At 41.5% G+C, this 21,542-nt stretch overlaps 1 protein-coding gene across 8 annotated transcripts; it reads right to left on the bottom strand.

The window, feature by feature from the left end:
* Positions 1 to 1,969: 1,969 nt before the first annotated feature.
* Positions 1,970 to 21,094, bottom strand: LOC116853939 (anoctamin-8). Of its 8 annotated transcripts, none has more exons than XM_032835316.1 (17): positions 20,695 to 21,094; positions 13,899 to 13,984; positions 12,753 to 12,913; positions 11,881 to 12,157; positions 11,329 to 11,517; positions 10,912 to 11,097; positions 10,527 to 10,679; positions 10,168 to 10,303; positions 9,581 to 9,636; positions 8,995 to 9,069; positions 8,458 to 8,775; positions 7,983 to 7,997; positions 7,033 to 7,230; positions 6,664 to 6,955; positions 5,638 to 5,946; positions 4,871 to 5,141; positions 1,970 to 4,598 (listed from the first exon to the last, which is right to left on the bottom strand). In XM_032835316.1, exons 1-17 carry the CDS (start codon positions 21,011 to 21,013, stop codon positions 4,043 to 4,045), a joined length of 3,597 nt encoding a protein of 1,198 aa, XP_032691207.1. In that variant the 5' UTR covers positions 21,014 to 21,094; the 3' UTR covers positions 1,970 to 4,042. The 8 variants fall into 8 exon arrangements, with proteins under 8 accessions (XP_032691207.1, XP_032691208.1, XP_032691206.1 ...); XM_032835317.1 differs by having other exon boundaries at positions 4,871 to 5,138; XM_032835315.1 differs by having other exon boundaries at positions 4,871 to 5,138; positions 5,629 to 5,946; positions 20,695 to 21,093.
* Between the last annotated feature and the right edge of the window lie 448 nt (positions 21,095 to 21,542).

The following is a 21,542-nucleotide window of genomic DNA, read 5'->3' as shown; positions in this document are numbered from 1 at the left end:
GCAGTTCGCGATATTTTATACGCAATTCGCAACTTGGAGTGTATTCTTCAAGAGAAATGCGATTTTTCGTGAAACCTCCGTTAGATTACCGCGGTCAGGAGTGAATTACAGGCGACGTGGGATACGAGGACTATTGCAGTGTCAGATGCAACGACAGGATGGCTGGTGGACCCTGGACACTGTGACAACGCGCAATGGTGAGCGCTCAATTTAGACGCTCATATAGTAGACACAAAGCGTCACTTTACGTAGATTGCATGCACGTAGGTGTAAATCGCATTAGATCCGACGGGAAGTAAAGCAAGAATTGGCATTTATATTACGCCGGAGTTATGTAAGAATGATCCAACCAAAGAATTTAGCTTTGATTTTTGCAATAGTTAAACGGGTCAAGTATTTCCATTTCTTTAAGAGAACTGACTAGCTCAATCCTTAGAAAAATTTGCAAAAAGACGTGACTGGTAAAAAATAAAAAACTGTTTCTTAATTCATTTCAAGCATCTATATGGCTTGAATTTTTTTTTATTTAGTTTAAAAAGATGTAAGTGGAGTATTTATTGATAACAGTTTATAATTTTTTGAATTGGATTATTCTTGCATAACAATGGCCAATTGAAATTTCGACTCGATAAACTTTCTTCTCGTCGGATTATTTCTTGATGATACATTAAACTAATTATTATTTAATTATTATTTAATTATATTTTATTAACTAATATTCCAGCATGTCATATTTTTATGCTCTATATGTGTTATATATACTTTGTGTATATTATATCCTGCATGTTATATATACTTTGTTATATATATACTTGTTTCATGCTTTATATATGTTTTATATATACCTTATGTATATAATATCTTGTAAGTTAGGTAATGAAATAATGTCTTGTAAGTTAGGTCGGTGACGCCATATTTTGTCAAAAATCGCAAGCAGCCATGGCGGCAAATATAATATGTAAAGTATGGTATTTGGAATAGCAGGAAAATAAGTTACATGGATCAAAAAATATACTTTAATTTATTGCTTATATATTATGCATTGCCATAGTCTTGCTATTAAAATAACATTAAAATAGCGTTTCTTTCATTCTTTTGTTTTTTTACATGCTAACTTATATCTAAATACAATGTACCTTTGGTATATCTTTAATTTGTGACAATTTGGTATAAAATTGCACTATAAATTAATATACATAGTTTATTTAAAAAATGTTTATGAAAGTCGATTTCAACAGATAGCTTCGCAGAGAAATGAATTATTGCTTGGGCTCCAATCCTTTCCATATTGACTGCTCATTTTGCTCTTTGTTTTATATTACGAGGAAATACTTTCATGATTTAGCCTTTTACACTTGAATTACTACAATCTGGCGCACAAGAACCGGGCATTGTTTATTACTTTTGCTTACACACACTGCTATAGTGGTCGTACAGTCATACTGTAGCTACTAGTTTGACAAACCATGGCGACACCAATAAAAATCGGGGACGTTATTTCGAAACTCTGATTCAAGGGTCTCTAACTAAAATCAAGCTGGTGGCCGCTCTCAGGCTTCTCTCTGGTACGGATCGAGGATTGCAATCGGACTAATCAGATAATCTAACGTTTGGTTCTGCTTGATTGGTCCAATTATAATCCACACTCTTCATTTAGATCCGGATTTTAGGAGAAACTGCATGATGTTGCTGTTCGATAGCACTTTGTTGTAACCTAAAGTTGGTAGTACTGACTGATATGACGAGTGACAGTTTTAATTCTCAGTGTCCTATTTTGCGCGCAAAAACGAATCGATCCGACGTAATTTGATCGAAGATTCCCAGGTGAGAATTTTCTTGAACATTACTGCTATTTCGCCAAAGCGTTATATTCCTCAACGATCGAAAGCACGGACAAAGAATTGTCACTATTATTCGGATGAAACGTTTCATTTTTCAGACGCGGGATAGGGAAGTAATCGGAGGATTGGTCTTTTGTAGAATGTTTTATTGGCTCAGTTCTCCTGTTTTATACAAAACATCTAACAAACACAGACGCTTCCCGCCGAACTGATTTCGACCTGCTTTTTTGCGAAAGCGGCTAATCTATCGATTTCGCGTCTACTGCACTCGAATCTTTGCAAGTTCCCGAAGGGCACTCTACGGTACAACGGTACGCGATTATCGACTTGCTCAACGGTGCTCAATGTGGATGCATCTAATTGTAAGTACTAACGCTAATAATATCGATAAATGTAATAAAATTTCTGTTGCGTGTGTATGTGTTTGTTCATATGTATGTAATGTGTGCGTATATACGTGTGTATGTGTACTTAATAACTTTGCGCTAAAGTTCAGCCGCGGACGGGGACATGAGGCTAGGCCATGAGAACCGATTTTACAATCTCTGCGTAACTTTTCGCTATATACAAAAATGGCCTCTAAATTCCTTTTATTCACTTTTTGGACGAAGAGCATCGTATATGTATGTGTGTGTATGTATGTGTAAGTGTAGTATTGTGTTAGTGCACTCTAATCGACTCTCTATCTCTTCGTCGACGGAACGTGTCGCGTGGCAAACTTGTTATCACGTATATAACGGTGCGGCTTCCGCGTGTCGTCGTCTCCCCTCCGCGAAGGGGGGAACGATCTCCAACAGGGACACGAGGCGATTTTTCTGGAGGCGGTGGTCTCGACAACGATGTTACACCTCGTGTGAGAGGATCTATTTAGCAAAAATTCGTTAAACCATTAACACCTAGAATTTTATAATATTAATTAACAACTTATTACCGCAGCAACAACAACAAAGTCCCTCCTCCTCTCCTATGTTCTCTTCGTTGAATTTTCCGCGCCGATGTTTCCTGTCCCAGCGCGAGCGGTCTAACGACACTTCACAAGCTCCTCGACAGTCTCCCCGGCAAGATTTCGCGATTAACGGGCGCTCTCGATATTTTTTTATTTTTTCTATTTTTCTTTATTTCTCTTTTCCCCACAACGATCGGATCGTCGCGTCGTCCGAGTCCCATATAGTAATACGCGCGCTTGTGTGCGCGCGTTTCAGATCCAACCGGGAGTAATTTAATGTTTTCGGCGTACAGTTACAATTACTGACGGCGCGAGCGGGATAATTACGGCTCGATTATCTAAGATGTGATCGCGAGCAAGTGACCTATGCACTAGGAAAGTATGCCACTTAGTGCAGGGGCATCGAATAAAAGCGAAATTATAATCGTCGCGATTAGCGCGAAATGTGTACGTTCGGTTCGGAACATCGCGTCAAACATGCTGCACTTTGGAAAAAATTTATAATATGACAGTTTCGCCAATTTTTCGGAGCGGCTTTAATCGCTACGTGATGTACTCCGTGGATTATTCTCCTTTCGAGTCGACAGTCGTTCAGAGCTTTCATCCTCGATCAGTGTTACTTCAAAAACAGCACAAATCGCGTCCCGTAGTTTCTTCAGATCGTTAAGTCGTGGAAATTATTATCTTCGTTACTCGCGCGCGGATTCTTCGGAAGTATTCCGTTCCCGCTGCGTTCCTGAACCGAACTGTACCACCGAGAGGGGATGATCGCCAAGGGCGCTCTAAGGGGCAAAACGACGTCGGGAACAGTATCTACGGAATGTTGCTTAAGGCCTATATTAATAGTCATTACTTAAAACTCGTTCCAAATGAGATACTCGGATCTAAATTCAGAGTTAGATAAGTGTTTTTCAATTGAATCATGACTACAGATATAAACGTCACATTTATCATAACGCAATTGAAAACTTAGATCTGACTCTGGATAAAAATTCGAATATTTTACCTGAGGCAAGTTTTTCAAGTAACGCCTATTAATACGGCCCTACTATTAAGACATTCTTCCGTCAATTCGTAACGACTCGTCAAAGTTATGCGCCTTCTCTCTCGTCCGTTCGCGTGCTCTCGGTTGCTCGCGATACTCAAACGATAATCATTCGCGCCGATATCGCGTGCGACACACGACGGTCTACGTAGCGAGAAAAACCAAAAATGCGAGAGAAAGAGAGAGAGAGACAAGTTGCCAATCAAGCGGCTAATGATTCATCCGGCGAATTTCCATGGCGGCGATGTCGTCCACGGAGATAAGCTTTTCTATGGGTATGCATGAGAGCTCGCCGCCAACGCAAGACTGCGGTTGTTGCCACCTGGCCTCTCTCTCTGCCTCCTTGGCCTTCAGCTCGGCCTCCCGAGCACGACGTTCCTTCAACTTCAGCGAGAAGATCGCGACCGAGCGCGCCCGCTTCATCAGGCTCTGCTTGACGCGCGTCTTCTTCGCTTCGCGCTCCTCCTTCGTCGGTTTCTCCTCCTCTTGGCTAGAGATCGTCTTGCTGGAGTCCGACAGACCGCTCGAATCCTTTTCCTTCTCTTTCTCCTTCTCGGCAAGGTAGGACTGCTGCCGCTCACGATGCTCGTGCATCTCCCGTTGATGATAGTGATGATGATATTGCTGTTGTTGTTGCTGCTGCTGCTGCTGTTGTTGTTGCTGCTGTTGCTGCTGTTTCTCCGCCACCTTCTCGCGCTCCTTCTCCTTTTCCGGTGAGAAGCGGAACTTTTGGCTTCTGTGAGCCACCGACCACGGCGGTGCCGACCTTCGAACACAAAACTAACGATTAATACGGAAATACACACTGAGAAAACAATACTTAGGAATTTTTTTGGTGGGATATAAAGTCTATTCCTAGAAATAAATTTTATTTCATAGAAATGAATTTTATTTCTCACAAATGTTGACTTTCAAGTATTTCTTCTCAGTATAAGAGTAAGTAAAAACGCGAGGAGGGATTCGTTCTTCTTCTTTATCCTTATAACATCGTTAGACTTAAGGGAGAAAGATTGAATGAAGAGATTCTCTTTCTCCTACCTAAGAAGATCGCTGTCTGAAGAAGAGGCGAGTTCTTTGGACACGATACAGTCAGTAGACCTGTGCAATGTCAATTCTTCTTCCCTGCCGCTCATGTTACTGGCACCGCTGATCTCGGAATCGCTAGATTTTCGCCCACCGGGCTCCAAACCTAATCGACGTACCCAGTCGACTCCACCATGTGGCCCGATAGTTAGATGATGGCTGTACTGATCAGTTGCGCCGGATGTTTCTGGTTCATTGCTCAACCACTCCCTCGAGCGTCTTCCTACTGGAAAAATATCTCATCAGTGCGAAGCAATTGTTTGTCCAATCGTTTAATTCTTCCTGCGATAACCATAAAGCCCGTGTCACACTACGGATTGGATTGGATTGGATTGGATAGAGGATTGCGGATTGAAGATTGGAACTTGACCAATTGGAGCCAAGCAGGCAAGGAGCCAAGACCAAAGTGCATTGATTCGTCAAAATCTAATCTTCAATCTGCAATCTTCTATTTCCAATCCGTAGTGTGACACGGGCTTTATGAATTTTTAACGAGCTTTTTGTAAGGCAAAAGTTATGTAAATCATTCTATAGTAATTTCTTCTTAGAAAATCGAGGTGGCTCTAATTGACCATTTGTGAAAAATACGCGTTTGTTATTTCAGCTTGGAATGCAATACATTCAAAGCGCGTTAGAATCACTTCTCTTATTGTGGGTTTCCTTGAAAGCAGAGATAGTTGCCGATTCGGATTAGAAGGAAAACGAAATCGAACCTCGTTCACCTCCGGGTATGGAGCATCTCGGGGAGTTACGGATATCCCTGGTGGTCACGTTGGAATTGTTCTCGGGTAGGAACGGACTGGTTTCGCTGCTGCTTCCACCGCTACCTCCGGGCGTCTCGGCCGTCGGTGGTGTTTCCGCGATTCTCGGCACCGACGCGGCGCTGGGTGTTGTCGGGCCGCTGGGCGTGTGGGTGGTTGAAGCCAAGATCGGGGTGTCCGCTTGACTTGACGTGGTCGCGTAGCCGGTGCGTTCCGCGAGCAAATGCTGCTCTTCGCTCTCTCCGTCTGCTGGACTCACCACGAATCTCCCTGAGTTCGAGCGAAATTAATAGCTGGTAGGAGGTAGGACGTAATCGGCGGGTTAAGTAAAGTGATTAAAGACCATTGCGCGTGGATCGTCCTATAGACGGTGAATCTTCGTATTCATTTGGGGTCATAGGACAGCGAAAAGAGAAGGAAAACGGAGGGGAAAGGGAAAGAGAATCGATATAAAAAAATTCTAGAATATATTTGAATCATTAAATTTTAAATTGAATTATTAAAATTCTAGAATATATTAAATTATTAAATTTCAACTGAGAGAAAACATCCAAAAAATAAAAAATATTTGTATTCGGCGGGTACTACATATAATGTGTATGTGTTGACATATTTCCTTATACTCTCTCTAAATAGAATATTTTTCAAATAAGAAAATATACATTTTCTTAAAATCTTGGCGTTTTATGAAAGAGACTGTTTTTTCTATTTAAGTAAAAGAATTTAGATTCAAAAGTGAATACATTATTTGTACCCGTCGAATATTTTTTTTTTTTATTTTCTAGGCATTTCTCCTCTCACAGTCTCTATGCGAACAGAGTTCGCAAGTAGAATATCAATTTAAAGTTTAACTCAAGTGTTTCTCATCAAGTTCTCACTGAAGGAAGATCAGACGTTAGATTTCTTACTCGCTATATAACAGTAGATTATTCGTTGTCGGAAGACTATTTAATGATATCAAGAATACTATAAGGATAAATAATATACCTATTACTGTTGCGGGCTGTTGCTCCGGTGATGGCGTCGAGGACAACCTTCGGACCGCTTCGCGTCTTAAGAACTCCACTTTAGCCATCTCGGTCGCGACCCAGTGAGGTATGTCGGGAATCGCGCAGATAATAACAAATCGGATAGCGAGCATTATATGCTCCAATGCCACAATCAGTAAGATCGTTTGCGTGGCCGACATCTCCGGGAACATTCGTTGCACCTGGCCGCTCAGTCCGATCAGAGCGCAATTCACTAAAATCGCGACCAGCCCCATCGTCTCCATAGCATTCTATCGAAGAATGAAAAGTTGGATTTCGTTCGCAAGTCTCTTACTGTGCCGAAGAGCGAATTAATCTTTCCACTTACTTGCCAAGTCCCGATATTCGAGACTCTTCGCCCGAAAGGTCGTTGAAGCACGAAACACAGTTTGAACGCATCGCCGCGTAATTCAAGCAAATTCCCAAGCAAAGCTGCCATCGCGGCTAATGGAAACGCCGATGAAAAGAGGCAAACGTATCCCAGTTGTGATAGCATTTCCAAGTGCTCCGAAAACGCTCCGTCATACTGCGAATAAAAAATTACTCGTTTAGTTTATCCGATACGCAAATAATGGAGAATTTTTTCATTCACACTTTCGGAAGCAAATTTATTTTTTTTTTGTAATTTAGACTCGCGCTTTATTTCTTGTTTTATTTAATACTCGTCAAGTATACCAATCGCAATCTATAACAATTATATTTACTAGAGATATACCAACCTAATAACAGTTGTAGCAAACTATAGAAGTATCGACTTAATATTATTAATATTAACTATATAATGAGAACGTGTCGGACTATAACACGATGCGAACATAATATTGTCTATATGTGTCCAGTGCTTGTCGTGTGTCGTTGGATGATCGACATGATACGTATCGTATCGTATATTGTGGGTATAGACTATGCCAAACATTTAGAAAATTAAAAACTGTAGCGAAACATAGATCGATAAATCGCGCATGATAAGCCATGAGATTTACATACCGTTCCTTTCGGTCACTTCGTTTGCTGTGCTCACACACATCGTTCTTTCGCGTATAAGAATTTACGAGAGATCTAAAATATATTCTTTCCCGTAATAATCGATCGTTATTTATAGTTCAAATCGATTTGACAAAATTGCATTTCTTTTTCATCGAAAATACGTGACGTTAATATCTCTGCCTCTCTACTGTTATATCATATCTTCGCTTGGATATCAGTATTCGTGTGAAGCATACCGTAATTCATGACGGAGAGGATCGATATTTAACGATAGGATGAGTATAACGTTACCTTTTTGGTCGATACCTGCGCATCGTCAATGGGATCGGTGTAAAACGGGAAAAAATGATTAAAATTCTGCAAAAAGAAACGACGAAGAAACACAATACGACATTAACATTAATTCGGCTAAGCCGTCGTGCTGATAGAACGCAGTCGAACATAAAAGAACACCTGAGAGGCAAGACACAAAACGAAAGAGTGAAATGTGTGGAGCAAAGCGTCCAATCTACTCGCAAAGTCAATTCGCGTAAATATTCGGTCTCAATATAAGGGGGAGGAAGGTAGGGAGTGAAGGCTCAAAGGGGATGAACTTATCGATGATTCGGCTCGACGTAAGTATCTTTAAACGCGTGTATTTACATGTTGCGTTCAGTTGCAAATGCTTTGAAGTACGCGCCCGTGTGCATGTAATGTGTATTTGAGCGGTAGTGAATGTGCTCTTGAAGAGAACGAAAAGAAACAATTGGCTAAATCTAGACCGAACCTTGAACGCAACGTCACTAAGTAGAGAATTAGTGGGATGCCCTACTCTGTAGAGGGAACTCTCCAGTTCTGCTTGGCTGACGTTTCGTTGCTTCGACTTGCCGCTGTCGGTGGACCGTTCCTCCTTCTCTTCGTTGTCCTTCTCGCGTTGCGCCTCTTCGCTTTCTTGGCCGGGTGCCGGTCTCGCCTCACTGGGACTCAGGGCCCCGAATAGCTCAAAGCTCAACCGCGCCAGACGCAATTGCTCGATCAAGTACGGCACTGCGGACTCCTTCAGGTTACCGATCACTTGGCGAGCTATGAGCAAAGCCGCCAATTGCTGAAACGAGAAAGTGTAGACAGGCGTAGATTACGCTGATGCATCTGATTTTTCTTTCACGATTTTTGGACTCTTTGCGCTCGCTGCGTGAAGTTATTAATTTTCTCTCTTAGTTGTGCGGCGTTTCGTGGCGTAGCAAATTACGAATCGAGCCAACTTCTTTTCATCTGTTTCACAATTTATTTTAACATTGTCAGCTTTTAAAAATTAAAATCTCACCTCCTTGAGCCTCTCTTGATCTTGGAGATAAAAGGCGATGTAAAACAGCGATAGGAAGGAGTTTACAAACTGAAACTGAAATATAGGGTGGCCTTTGTAAATTATATCTGTAGATCGTAGATCGCGTTAACATACAAAGTAAAGTACCGAATGCACGTAAAAGCGTAAACATGAAGGCCTACTGACACATGAAATCTTTAAGCGAAAAGTGTTTTCCTCGCGAATAGAATGTTCATGCAGCGACAGAGACAGCCAGAGCAAGCAGTTTCACGTTTAAACAAAGAACGCAAAATCTATTTTGTCTTTTCCAAGCGTCCGCCTCTAAATATATAAGTGGCTCTCTTCAAATTGCGAATTCACGGCGAATTCAAACGTTGCTAACAGGTCATATTTTTTAAAATCGACCTGTGTGTTGCAGAGGCGCCGTTTTTACGCTTTTTACACTTTTACAGTAAAGAGATTTGTATAATCACCGCTCTCGCGGAGACTTCGATCCTTTATTTATTGTCAATTAGAGGAGGACGTGTGTATAACGTATAACACAACACTGATACTCTATTCGTTGAAAATGGAGGTTTCTCATTACCAGCGCCACCTTGTAGATCAGATGATTCTCGTACTCGGTGTCTAGTCGATAGTTTTCTGCGTCCAACACACAAAAATCACAAATACTATCTACCGCACCATAAATGCTCACCGAGATGTAAATGAAGATAAAAACGGTATCTATGGTATCTCACGGGTTTCGTCACACAAAAAACAGAACAACATTCGCTTAGTAAGGAAAAAGTCCCTTACGTAGAAAATATAACGTTCTCCTTACGTAGTCCTTCAGTTAGTATCTAGAAGAAGCTAAGCCGTGGGAAAAGTTATCGAAAGTATATGCTAGGCTCTCGAACTAGACGTGCATAGTGTACCGTGAAATACACAAACCGATGCGAACAAATCGGCAAATGGCGAGTCGTTTGTATTTTGAATCGCACAAAGATGATCTTGTTGAGAGAGACAGATAGATAGACAGACAGATGAGGGAGAGCCGGAGGATAGATAGAGAGAGAGAGAGAGAGAGGTAGAAGGAAAGGGAGAGAGCGCGAGAGAGACAGAGAGAGACAGAGAGGATGGCAATATTAAAACACAGGAGATCAAATTCTTCTTTTTTATCCAGATACATACCCAAGTCGTTCAACCACACCGCGACTTTGAAATACGCCTCATCCATCAACGCGATCACCACCGCGAGTAACACCTTTGGCATGTAACTAAGCCAGAATCCGTAACCTCCAGATTCAAGATGTGCGTCCCACCAATCCTAGAATCGATTTGCACAGATTAATTTACTGGCACGAATCTTGTACCGTACGTCCAGCTTCTAAAGAAGAGAAGAATTTTTCACGGAGTCGCAATGTGAACCGTATAATTGCCGCTTGAATCGAAGTTTAGGCTTCGAATCGAAACGATTGTAGAGTATTTTTTGAATATACATCGACTATACGGTGCAATTTGCGAATCGATCTTGCAGGATTTTTTCGTACCTGTATTTGGAAGCTTAGAATCATAACGATGAAAACGAAGAGTAAACAGATCGCGATGATAGGCACGCTGACGAAATATCGAAACATATTTCTCCGCCACCTGGGATAAGTCGGTTCCAGTCTACCCGTCACCGGTGAGATCTCTAGAGTTCCCTGAACACAGTAGGACCGTGATCGTGTGAATCGCGCTTCGGACGGTTCCGATACGAGTGGATTCCCGTTTGTTGAAAGCCCATCGCGTAATACGCCATATCCTCGATTGTTACGGCGATATGTAGCAAAAGCATAACTGTACTCATCATATTGTAGTAGTAGCACACGCACTACTATACACCATGCCAATGTCGAAGTGCTAAGGCGTAAAAAGTGTCGGAAAGGTTCTTACTGTAAAGAGAGGTCTAGGCTCGACCAATAAATCGTCCCTCTGATCCAAAGTGCCCCACCTGTACGCCAATTCCGCGCCTCTTCTTTTCCACGTCTCCAAGTATACCGTAGCCCAAATTACGTTGAACACCGAGAACAAGACATACGCCACGTCCTCCACCGCTTGGTTCCTGCCGATGATGCCGACCTGGATGTCGATTCGATTGTTGTTTAAATTTTTTCTCTATCTCTAATACGAGATTACTCCGCCGGCTAATAAACAGTTTATTCTATGTCGGAGCTTGTTTCGTTTCTCTTTTCTTTTTTCGTTTTCTTTTATTTTGGCTGTTAAATCATTCCTGTATCATTGTTTCATTTCGAGAAAAGATCTTTAGATTCTTCAAATGTCCCGCTTATGAACGAATACGCGCGTACATACCCAGTATATGACACCCACTGCAGCTGGAACGATCAAAGCGGTGGTGTAGTGGCCGAGCCAGGCAAAATACATGGTGATCTTCACCCCGAAGTATTTACAAATGTCGTCCAAGGGCTGAGGGCTGAGGAACGCGCGGACCCAGTTTCGTTGCAGTTTTTCTAGCGCGGGTAATTCGTGTAGAGGGAAGACCTGACGAAAGCGCGATCGATCGCGTCACGAATCCTCTTCTACGACGAGAAAAGCCTCGAACGGCCATAGACTTAGCCGTAATTTTAACGATAAACTTTTTAAACAAGTTCAAGTCGATTTTCTTGACAAAGTAAAACTTCAAGTAAAACCTCAAGTAAAACTTGAAGTCGAAGTTGAGTTCATTTGAGAATTACCGAGAAAAATATCCCGAAGCATACTCGCTGATCTATTAGTTGCTTTGTTAATTGAAAATTGCAAAGCTCTTTGAGAATTATACTGAGGTTGAAAGTTTATCCGTTAACCATCCATCGTTAAAATTACGATCGATCAAGGCAAGTAGCGCGGCCACTATATATATCGCACCTGAGAAATGATACCGGACGAAATGCACTTTGGAACAATCGCTTGACCTTCCACCAACTTAAAACCCGGTAGATTTTGTAGATCGTGCGGACCGGCCCTCAGCGTGTGAAGTAAATGTAGTACCAGGGATTGCCTCTCTTGCGTGGTGAAAAATCGGATTTCGTCGTCGCTGCCCTCGAAACAGTTAGCCTCGGACCCCACGAATTCCTTCAGTCCACCACCAAATTCCTGCCGTAATGCCTTAGGTAGATGCACCTCCTCCGCAGCTTTCAGTAGACTGCAAGCCCAAACGGGGTCAGAGTAACTATTCGACCTTTGATTTTACGTGATAAAAGTTCCCACGACCGCACGAACCTCAGAATAAATTAAGCCATAATGTAATATAATAACGGCTTATTATGCTCCCTAAGATAATATTCTATCAGAGTAAGATGCAGGTACAAGTAAAAAAATGCGAACAATCGTCGCGCGGAAATACAAACAGAAGTAAATTTAAGCCTAATCTACAATGTACTCTTTACTTCCTGTCTCTTGTTCTCTATCTTTTTCTAGTTTGAGATTTAAGTCAGAAAGAGATAAAAAGAGAATAAAGCAAGATGCAAAGAACACATTATAGATTAAGTTTTAAAATCGGAGGGGTAGGAAGAAACAAGCATGAAACAAAAATAAAACAAGAAAGGACAGCATGACATATTAGGAAAACTTTAGCAGAAAAATAAGAAACAAAAAGACAGAAGACAGAAGCCAATCAGAATTCGCGCCAGTAGAAAAGCAGAAACTGTGATACTTACTACCTAATCACTCACTAGCGTGAGTTCTGATTTGCTTTTCTGCCAAAGTATGAATTTTAATGCGGAGAATCGAACACTTACACGCTAAACGGCGCCGTAATGTAAAACCCGTAACTGTCCGACGATGTGTGATGTCGCACGTGAACTGTTAGCCCCGGGGTTCCAGCCCGAAGCCGTCCTAAAAGCCACATCAGGGTTTCGTCGCTCGCTCCGCTGGGAAACATCATAACTACGTCGCATTCCTGGGGGAAGCCGCGAATTATTAGACATCCCGGTGCGCGCTTCACGCAGCGGAAAGTATACGCGATAAATTGCAAAGCTCTTTGAGAATTATACTGAGGTTGAAAGTTTATCCGTTAACCATCCATCGTTAAAATTACGATCGATCAAGGCAAGTAGCGCGGCCACCATATATATCGCACCTGAGAAATGATACCGGACGAAATGCACTTTGGAACAATCGCTTGACCTTCCACCAACTTAAAACCCGGTAGATTTTGTAGATCGCGTAATTTATTTAACACATTTTGACTTATTTTGCTAGCCGCCTATGTTCGCTTGGGAAATGACGATCTTACATTCCGTCTCGTGAAACGCTGATAACATCGAGCACTTGGCCACGTGCCCAAGTAGCTACGCGCGCCGCTAGGTCAGCTAGGTATCATTTGTATTATCGCGAAATCGTTGCACATATATTTTCTTTTTCTTGGCAATGTCAAACTTTATACCGAACTGTTGGGATACCAGCCAATCAACGCTGATTAAAACGCTAGCATAGTGTCAAAACACTGTCGATCGAGGTGGAAAAAAGTAGTTGCAAATGCAATGATAAGGTGACGACTACAGTCAGTCAGGAAATAATTGCTAACATTTAGTTAGGCATAATATTAACGAGTTTATTAGCGAGTTTATTCGCAAAACATCCCCGGAATGTGCACTTTTCTCCACTCGCATCCTTCGCATGTAGTTTAATGCAAATTAGGAGACGAATATTAGTATGAAAATGATGAGCCTGCGTGTCGTGCGTAATATGTGAATTCCTCGGATGATATAGCATATGGCACCTGTTGCATTTGCATAGTTTTCTCTCTAGAAGTTGACAGATAATAACTCTTATATATATATATCTTTTTTTTTTTTACGACTTGATTTTGTATGTAAAATCGTCACTTTCCCGATTGGGAACCGTGAAGAACTATCAATCGTGAGGCACAAAGAGATATATACCTGAGTAGGAACCTTTTGTATCCATAGGCGGCGGGGGGTCATTAAGTGGCCTGTACATGGTATTTTTCGTCTTAATAGACGGGATGCTGTAAAGAAAACATATGCACATGTCCAATTATTGTTATAACATGCTACATAGATACCCGTTACGTTATTGCTTACAATAGATTCATTTTTTTATGTCATACACTCGATTCGAAATAATGATTCTATCTTAATTTTGCGAATTTCGTCGAATTTAAAGAACCAACGAAAAGTTTCGAGGTATAATAGTTTTTTGATATTATAAACAGAGCCCCCCCCTATTTTCTCTAATGTTAAGATTTAAAAAAGCATTTGTTTGCAAATCATTTGATATTTCATTATCTCGATATATTCTATATACGTTTTATTTATACTTCGATACGCAGTGAAATAATTCTACAACTTACTCAACAGATAGAGTATGCGCAATAGGCGCAGATATTAAATAATTAAACCAAGAATTAAATATAGAGAACGAACGATAGGATTAAGGCAACAAAAACTTTCTTTCTTCATAATCCGTTTTATCATACTTTTTTATTAATGACGAAAACTTCGATAAAAATTAGCGATTAAATAACTCTTTAAATAGAAGCGCGGAAGGTTAGTCAATTTAAAATCGGATTTACAAAGAATGAATAAGTTTTTGAGAGTGTGTTGAGTGTTGTAGTTTCTCAACCACCGAGTATAGGCTGTGTTCCGAAATTCACTGCCAGTCCTGAAAATCTATGGTTCATGTTACGTATACTATAGAATTTCAGTACTGGCAGTAAATTTCGGAACATAGAGACGTTATTCATTCGTAACAATAGCGATGTTGACGTTTGGCAGCAGGTGACTGCCCTTTTTGCCGGTTGTTTTGGTACTCTCGTACGTCACGAGCGTCTGTAGAACCGAGTCATTGTATCTCGAGTCGGCGAGCGACGTACACATCGCGACGCGTATTACATGTATCGGCGCGTTGTTTACACATACCGTCGGGGGGGGAGGGGAGTAAAATATTTCGTCGACTCGTGAAATATTTAATCAGCGTCGCGTTCATTCACGCTGGCATTTCCGACTGAATTGTGCCTACGCGAGTGTTAGTGCCACAACAGTGCAGCCGGGAATCAGAATGCCGAATCGGGAAGCAAGGACGAGAGACATAGCGCATCGAGAGATGAATAAGGATCTAGCATATATCTTCAGGTATGTCACATTATTTATTACGCGAATGTTTAACGAATTCGCCGGGAATAAAGAGATGCCTGAGTCAAAATTTTAACCGGTATTCGTAGTATATCGTCATTATTCGATAAGTAATTATTTCTACTATTAATTAGTATAATTACAGAACTATTAATTAGCCTTATGAATGCCCAATTATATTTCTTAGCTTGTACTTCTTTCATGCTAGAAAAATCGCTTCAAACAACTAAACGGTCTGGAAATTTAAATCGGAAGTTAATCATGCATTCCATCAAAGATCGTAAATGATTTATAACTACGAATACTAGTCTTGAAATCTGATCTCATAAATTTGTCTCGTGCGTCTAATAATACTTCTTAAACCGCGAATCTCATCTTATCGATATTTGTCAACGTCTTCCTTTTTGTTTCTGTTTATTATTGTCGTTGGGTCGAATCCATATCTATGTACAAACAAAGAAATTAAAAGAACACGAGACTTTTTAAAAGTATTTGAGCTTTCTGAAAGGAATAGAATTTGACACTTAGAATCTCGCAAGTACTGATCTGTGCATCTAATAATTCTCTTTAGCTCAAAGTATTGCATTTGCAGGTATTGAACTTACGCCTTCTTTTCACTTTTATTTTATCTTGTTATATCCTATATAATAATAATATCTATATACGATATAACAAGTATAGTAAACATCTGTTGATACACAGTATTACTGAACACACAGTGATTTTTTCTACAAACTGTTTCTTCGTTTTTATCATGCATTTTTTAATCCAAGTTCTATTGAAATTTTCAACACCAAAGAAAAAATGTAAAAAAAATGTATTCATCCGTTATTTTATATAATTATTTACATGTATTAATTATTTAATATTCACGCATATATCGTGCGTATTCTATCTCTGCTAAGTTTAATTAACACACTTATATTCAAAATATAAGAACTTCTTAAAGTTCTTATATTCAAAATATAAGAACAAATATTAGGTAAGACGATAACTTGTGTAGCATCTCGAGATTCTCTCTATTGATTTTTTAAATTTGACGTAATTCGTAAGATTAATGCAAAATTTCGACACAAATGGATATTCGAAGAAAAGAGTCCTATCCTCTTGAAAGTAGATATCTATGAGCCTCTGTAGCTTTGTGCTTCATTCCAGCACACGTAATGTTATTAGAATATTTATTAAGAAACAAAATTGATAAAGTCAGATTAGGTCAAGTTAGGTCAAGTTAGGTTTTATGGAGAATTCGTTCTTTCTTTTTGCCTACGCATTCATAGTTTTTATTATCAAAAAATTACGTATCTTTTTTTTATTCAATATCAATAATTCATAATTTTTTTTATTCAATAATTTGTTAACAACTCTCTTTAACGATGAACATTGCTTAAAGATTTTTGAACGTTACTCGTAGCCATGACTGTCAAAATTAAACTTACTGAGACGTGCTTCCATTTTCTCTCAACAGTTCATTCTTAAGTTTGGCTCGTGAGCGCGTCACAGTTTTAAAAATCGATTTTCGAATTGCTCTGTCTTCGCTCTGTCATTGGTTGCACCACGACCTCATTATCGAAAGAATAAATTTATGCATGATGCAACGTTAAACGGGGCGATTGCTTAAAATAGCCGTCTCTTCTTCGATAAAATGTGTTGAAAATTTTACAAATCTGCCGTTATATACGACAGTAAGAGAGACCCTGTACGTATTTTTAATGAACAAAGAGGATATCGATTTCTTTTCTTCGTGTCGGTTATCTGAGAACTATATCGCGACTATGCAAATTTTGTTTCTTTTTTTTTCATGAACTTCACGCGTTTTCTCTTTTATTTCTTTCTACGAAACATATGTAGGAACCGCGTAAAACAGCCGTTAACTGTGAAAGATCCATCATAACATAATTCGAACATTTACATGCGAATAATGTCCCATCGATTTAAGCTGGATATCTTCGACGTCGTTTAATCGTGAAGTTTGATTGTCTCCCTGTCTGTTTTCAGAGAGAGGGAGACGAGGGAACAATTAAACTATGCTTAAAGTTAATCGACGACGTAGGGTTGGCTCTTGATCGGCTTCTCCAAAATTATTCCATTTATAAAGCAGAAACTAAATGATAAATTATGCCGGTGCTCAAATGGCACGGCTATTAATCTCACACACACACACACATATGAGAAAACGTGTAATGACTAAAAATTTCTCAAACAAGATAAAGTGCGCGCCATTATTCCGATAGAATCTAAAAATATCCAGCCTGAGTGAACGTGGGTATCCATTTAGCGTCCGACGTTTCAAGTCCGAAAGAAGCGTTAGTAAAAAAGAAAAAGGAAAACACTTCCTTCCTCTTTGGGCGAAAAGAATTTAGCATCAGAGAGAAGAGTCGATAAATTTGGATTGTAATTCTTTGATTATCGATCGGATATACAACGTCTTGCGCACGCGGCACCAATTCGATGATCAACGCGTCGCGAGAAAGTCACACCTTCGACGTGCTATTTGGGGAAAACGCTGTTCAATGTTGCAGCATGCACAAGTTTATTCTCTCGATAATGGGGTCATGGTTCAATCTGTGAACAAACAAAGGTAATTCGAAAGTCGATCTTTTAAACGTTTACGATCTGGAGTGCAAACACATGTCACGATTAAACCGTCTCGGAACCGTCCCCGAATGCCCTTCGGATGAAGCGTCGTAGTTGAAATGCTACCGCGCCGCATCTCATTTTCGGGGATGAGCAAGAAGGGAGCGGGAATCTCTCTTACGTCACAACTACGTATATATACATGCACACACATAGATATGCGCGACTGCCGAATAAGGTGTGCTAAGAGTATGCATACTATCTACATCTCGCGCGGTGCAAAACACGTAAATTACAGACACGATCGTTATAAATGAGAGGATCGCGCGCTTCCCTCGCGGAAGTCGCAAGCACTCGCTTCGACGCGATCCTTGCAACGCACGGTGAAGGGATGATACATTTTCTTACGTGATGATTGTGATATTTATAAGACAGTTATATACGTGTCTAAAAATACAGATTATCGGCATACACACACATACACACACATACAAGGCGGGGGAGATGTTAGATTCTTCGCACTTATCCTCCAGTCGACAGTTGACTTAATGGACTTTCAGCCGGAACAGACTTCGTCCGAAATAAGAGAGTGTAAAATCGATCGGATTTAAATCGGTGTTTGGCTGTACGTTGAAATGTAACGATACAAATAATTTCACGAATTTTTCTCTGCGTTTTCGCACGTGTACGCCGCTATTCGGCGTAATTTGCAAGAACGACGTAATTGAGAGAACGTAAGAGAACGTAAGTGTTTGTTATAGTGAGAGAAAAAAGAGAGTGTTGGAAAATTTATTTGTAGGATACAGAGTTTATTTCCGTGAAACAAAATGTACTTTCGTAAAATCAAGTTTTATATCTGTGAAATGAACTTTTATCCTACACACATATAAATTCTCAGGTATTTCCTTCTCAGTATAAAATTCACACGAAAATCGCGACGATGTCGTTGATTTTCCGTGTCTTTCAGTGTTGATTTGAGTCGCCAACGCTAATAGTAAGCTCAACACAGACACGGATAATGCACGGTGCACCGCGTCTCTGCTCGACTCGATGCGCAATTGCGATGTGACACAAAACAGGTCGAGTAGCCGTATCTGAGCAGCGCAATTGGGACCGATGTTAACCCCGAGCGTTTCTCGTCGCTTTATGTACCTTCGACGAGCTGCGCTCTTCAAGAGCACCAGAAGCTGCTCTCGAGTTTCTTTTCTATGCTCGCACTCACCATAGTTGTTCCCTTTTCCTGTTTACGACATTTGACAACACGAATGACGTCATAAAGTGTGTGAATCGCGATTTAATTAATGATGAATTGAGGCACCAAATGGGACTTTCAATCCACTGAAAAAAAATGACGAGTTAATGAGAACTGACGTGTACAGGTTGAACGTTGCCAGTGGGATTTCTCTTTAATTACTGCCTCTCCAAGAATATTGCGGAAGCGTTATTGTAACAGTGTAAAGCTTCTGCAATATTGAAGGTGATAATTAAACAGAATTAAACACGCCAGCGTCATCTCTTATCGACCAGTTATTTTTTCTCCTATTAATTTAATTAAAAGACAAGAATACTGTGAGTGACTATTAATAGGTGCTTTAATGTAACATAAATAGCCATTTAAAGTACTTGCGTCCTCTTAAGTAGGTCGCTACGTAGTAAGCACGAGTGTTCAATCCTACATGCAGTTGTACGCGATATTCGCGTTATCTTATGTAATTATCGCACAATTGTCGCACACAGATCCGAGCTCTTTAAAGAAACGCGCGGATTGAAAACAACATGTTTACACATATCTCTCATATTTTATCGGAGCTGTATAGAATATCGACATCGAATATCGAGGCACTTGTAAATTATTTATTGATACATGCAGAATATTCGCGTGCACCAGCGGGTAGAGAATGTTTTCGTTCCACCGCATCGATAAACTTTACACATACTGCATCCGTGGCATCAGGCGAGCTTGGCTCGGAATTGTTTTCCACGAAGTTAAGCGAACTTAAGGTACTATTTTTCCGGCCAGAAACGGATTAAATTGTCGTGTCTCCTTCGCGAAGGTATTCATCACTCGCTATTTGTAATTTTTTCTGGACTGAGCTATCACAAGTCGCATGAATTCGCAATAGCTCTGCGTTTACATATTATTTATGAGTTTCAACATATTCGTAGAGAAGGAAAGAGAGGAAAGGAGGGAGGGAGGGAGATAGATAGATAGATAGATAGATAGATAGGTAGATAGATGGATGGATAGAGAGCGATATGTCAGCACGGGACAGCTCCTGCATCCCGAATGCATCCGCGATAACGTTCATAAATGGAAAGCACGAAAATAACCACTCGACTGAATCGAATCGGTATTTGCGTGCAGTCGCGATCAGCAGTGACGCGCTTACGAGGAGCACGCGGACAAAGACAGCGCGTACGATGCATTTTCCAATTTTTGCGGATCTCCAGGATTTGATCTGTAAAGCAAATACAACATCCCGCGACGTTTGTCCCACGATCAGTGGTCGGGATACCAAAGACGACATGATACCATAACTATGCGCGACCGACTATTGCTCAGGGCAGAGGAGACAGAGGATTCGGATCGACTGGACACAGAATTGGTAAATTGACATTTATCAATTGTTTGTTATCCCGCGATTATTTCGTCGTTCGCGTGATGACGTAGCACACACAAACGCGAGAACGAGAGAGGCGATATCGTGTCGGATAAGAGGAATCGATCTCGCGGCTCTTTCGAGACAGGCAGACAGAGAGAGAGGGAGAGAGAGAGAGAGAGAGAGAGAGAGAGAGAGAGAGAGAGAGAGAGAGAGAGAAAGAGAGAGCTGACCCGTGCACGCTCAAACCGATGGATAGGGGCTGGTACCAGACTTCCCTAGACCCGAATGCGAGGGTGAGGTTGCGCGACGTTTCGTAACGATCGACGACGAGGAACGCGAATATGAAGTAGTGCAATGTGTATAAACGAGAGAGAGAAAGCAGCAGGGCCATCCCCGTGAGCACTCACCCTTGTCGAGAGTCTCTTTGGCCGCGTGTATGACCTTTCTGCGGCGGAGACCGTCGCCCGCTAAGGCGCTCGTCATCGCGTTGCCGCTGCCGAGAGTCGCGCCGGTCGTCGATGCCGCCGCGATTGCTCCGACATCATCATCGCTCGCGCACTCGTCGGCGGCGACGGTGGCGGCGGCGGCGGCGGCGGCAGCGGCGGAGGTGGCGGCGGAGACAGTGGTGGCGGCGGCGGTGGTGGCGGCAGCGGTGGTGGCGGCGGCAGACGTGCGATGGTGATGACGATCGAGGAGATTGATCGGAGACCCCTCGCCGCCTGGCATAATGTCCCGGACTGGCAGGGACCGTAAGTCCTTAGCCGGAGGACTCTTGCGCCTCAACTGGACTAACGGCTCCTCTCTCGCTGCGTCCTTCTCGCGGAGCCTCGCGTCCTCCTCACCCCCCAGCCGTCCCTCCGACCGTCCACTTCCACCACCGCGCAATTACGACGTATATCGGCTGTTGTATCCACACCCCCGCGGCCCCTCGAACATCCCCTACCGCACTTCCGGTGCGAATGTCATCCCGCCGCGACGTGGCACCATCTGTACGAGCGTGCTTCTACCCTATGCCGATCGATGACGGGGAGGGAAAGAGTAGCTTTCGTTCGACGATGAAGCGCGCGATAAAACGTGCTACTTCGGGTAGTTGTAGAGGGGAGAAGTTACTGGAACGTAACGCCATTCGCGTTTTCGCAGAGAATTTCCTACGGGCGGGAACCACGAATCGTGTGTTAAAAGATTCTAAATAAACATAAGGGATTTTAAATAACGCGTTGTATAATTTTTCTCGAAAGAACCAAGTCTCAGGATT

The sequence above is a fragment of the Odontomachus brunneus genome, unplaced genomic scaffold, assembly GCF_010583005.1.
Source record: "Odontomachus brunneus isolate Ranch 3 - 2012 unplaced genomic scaffold, Obru_v1 Obru_scaffold_007, whole genome shotgun sequence".
NCBI lineage: Eukaryota > Metazoa > Arthropoda > Insecta > Hymenoptera > Formicidae > Odontomachus > Odontomachus brunneus.
The sequence above is the reverse complement of the archived record's forward strand: the minus strand, read 5'-3'. Positions and strand labels throughout refer to the sequence as shown.

Excerpts from the sequence above, each read along its gene's own strand:
- LOC116853939 (XM_032835314.1), bottom strand. The coding sequence starts at position 21,013 with ATGCCAGGCGGCGAGGGGTCTCCGATCAATCTCCTCGATCGTCATCAC. Across the intron at positions 9,637-10,167 it reads GGTGTGGTTGAACGACTTGG|AAAACTATCGACTAGACACC; the intron begins GTATGTATCTGG and ends TGTTGGACGCAG. Across the intron at positions 9,070-9,580 it reads TGATCTACAAGGTGGCGCTG|TTTCAGTTTGTAAACTCCTT; the intron begins GTAATGAGAAAC and ends CCTATATTTCAG.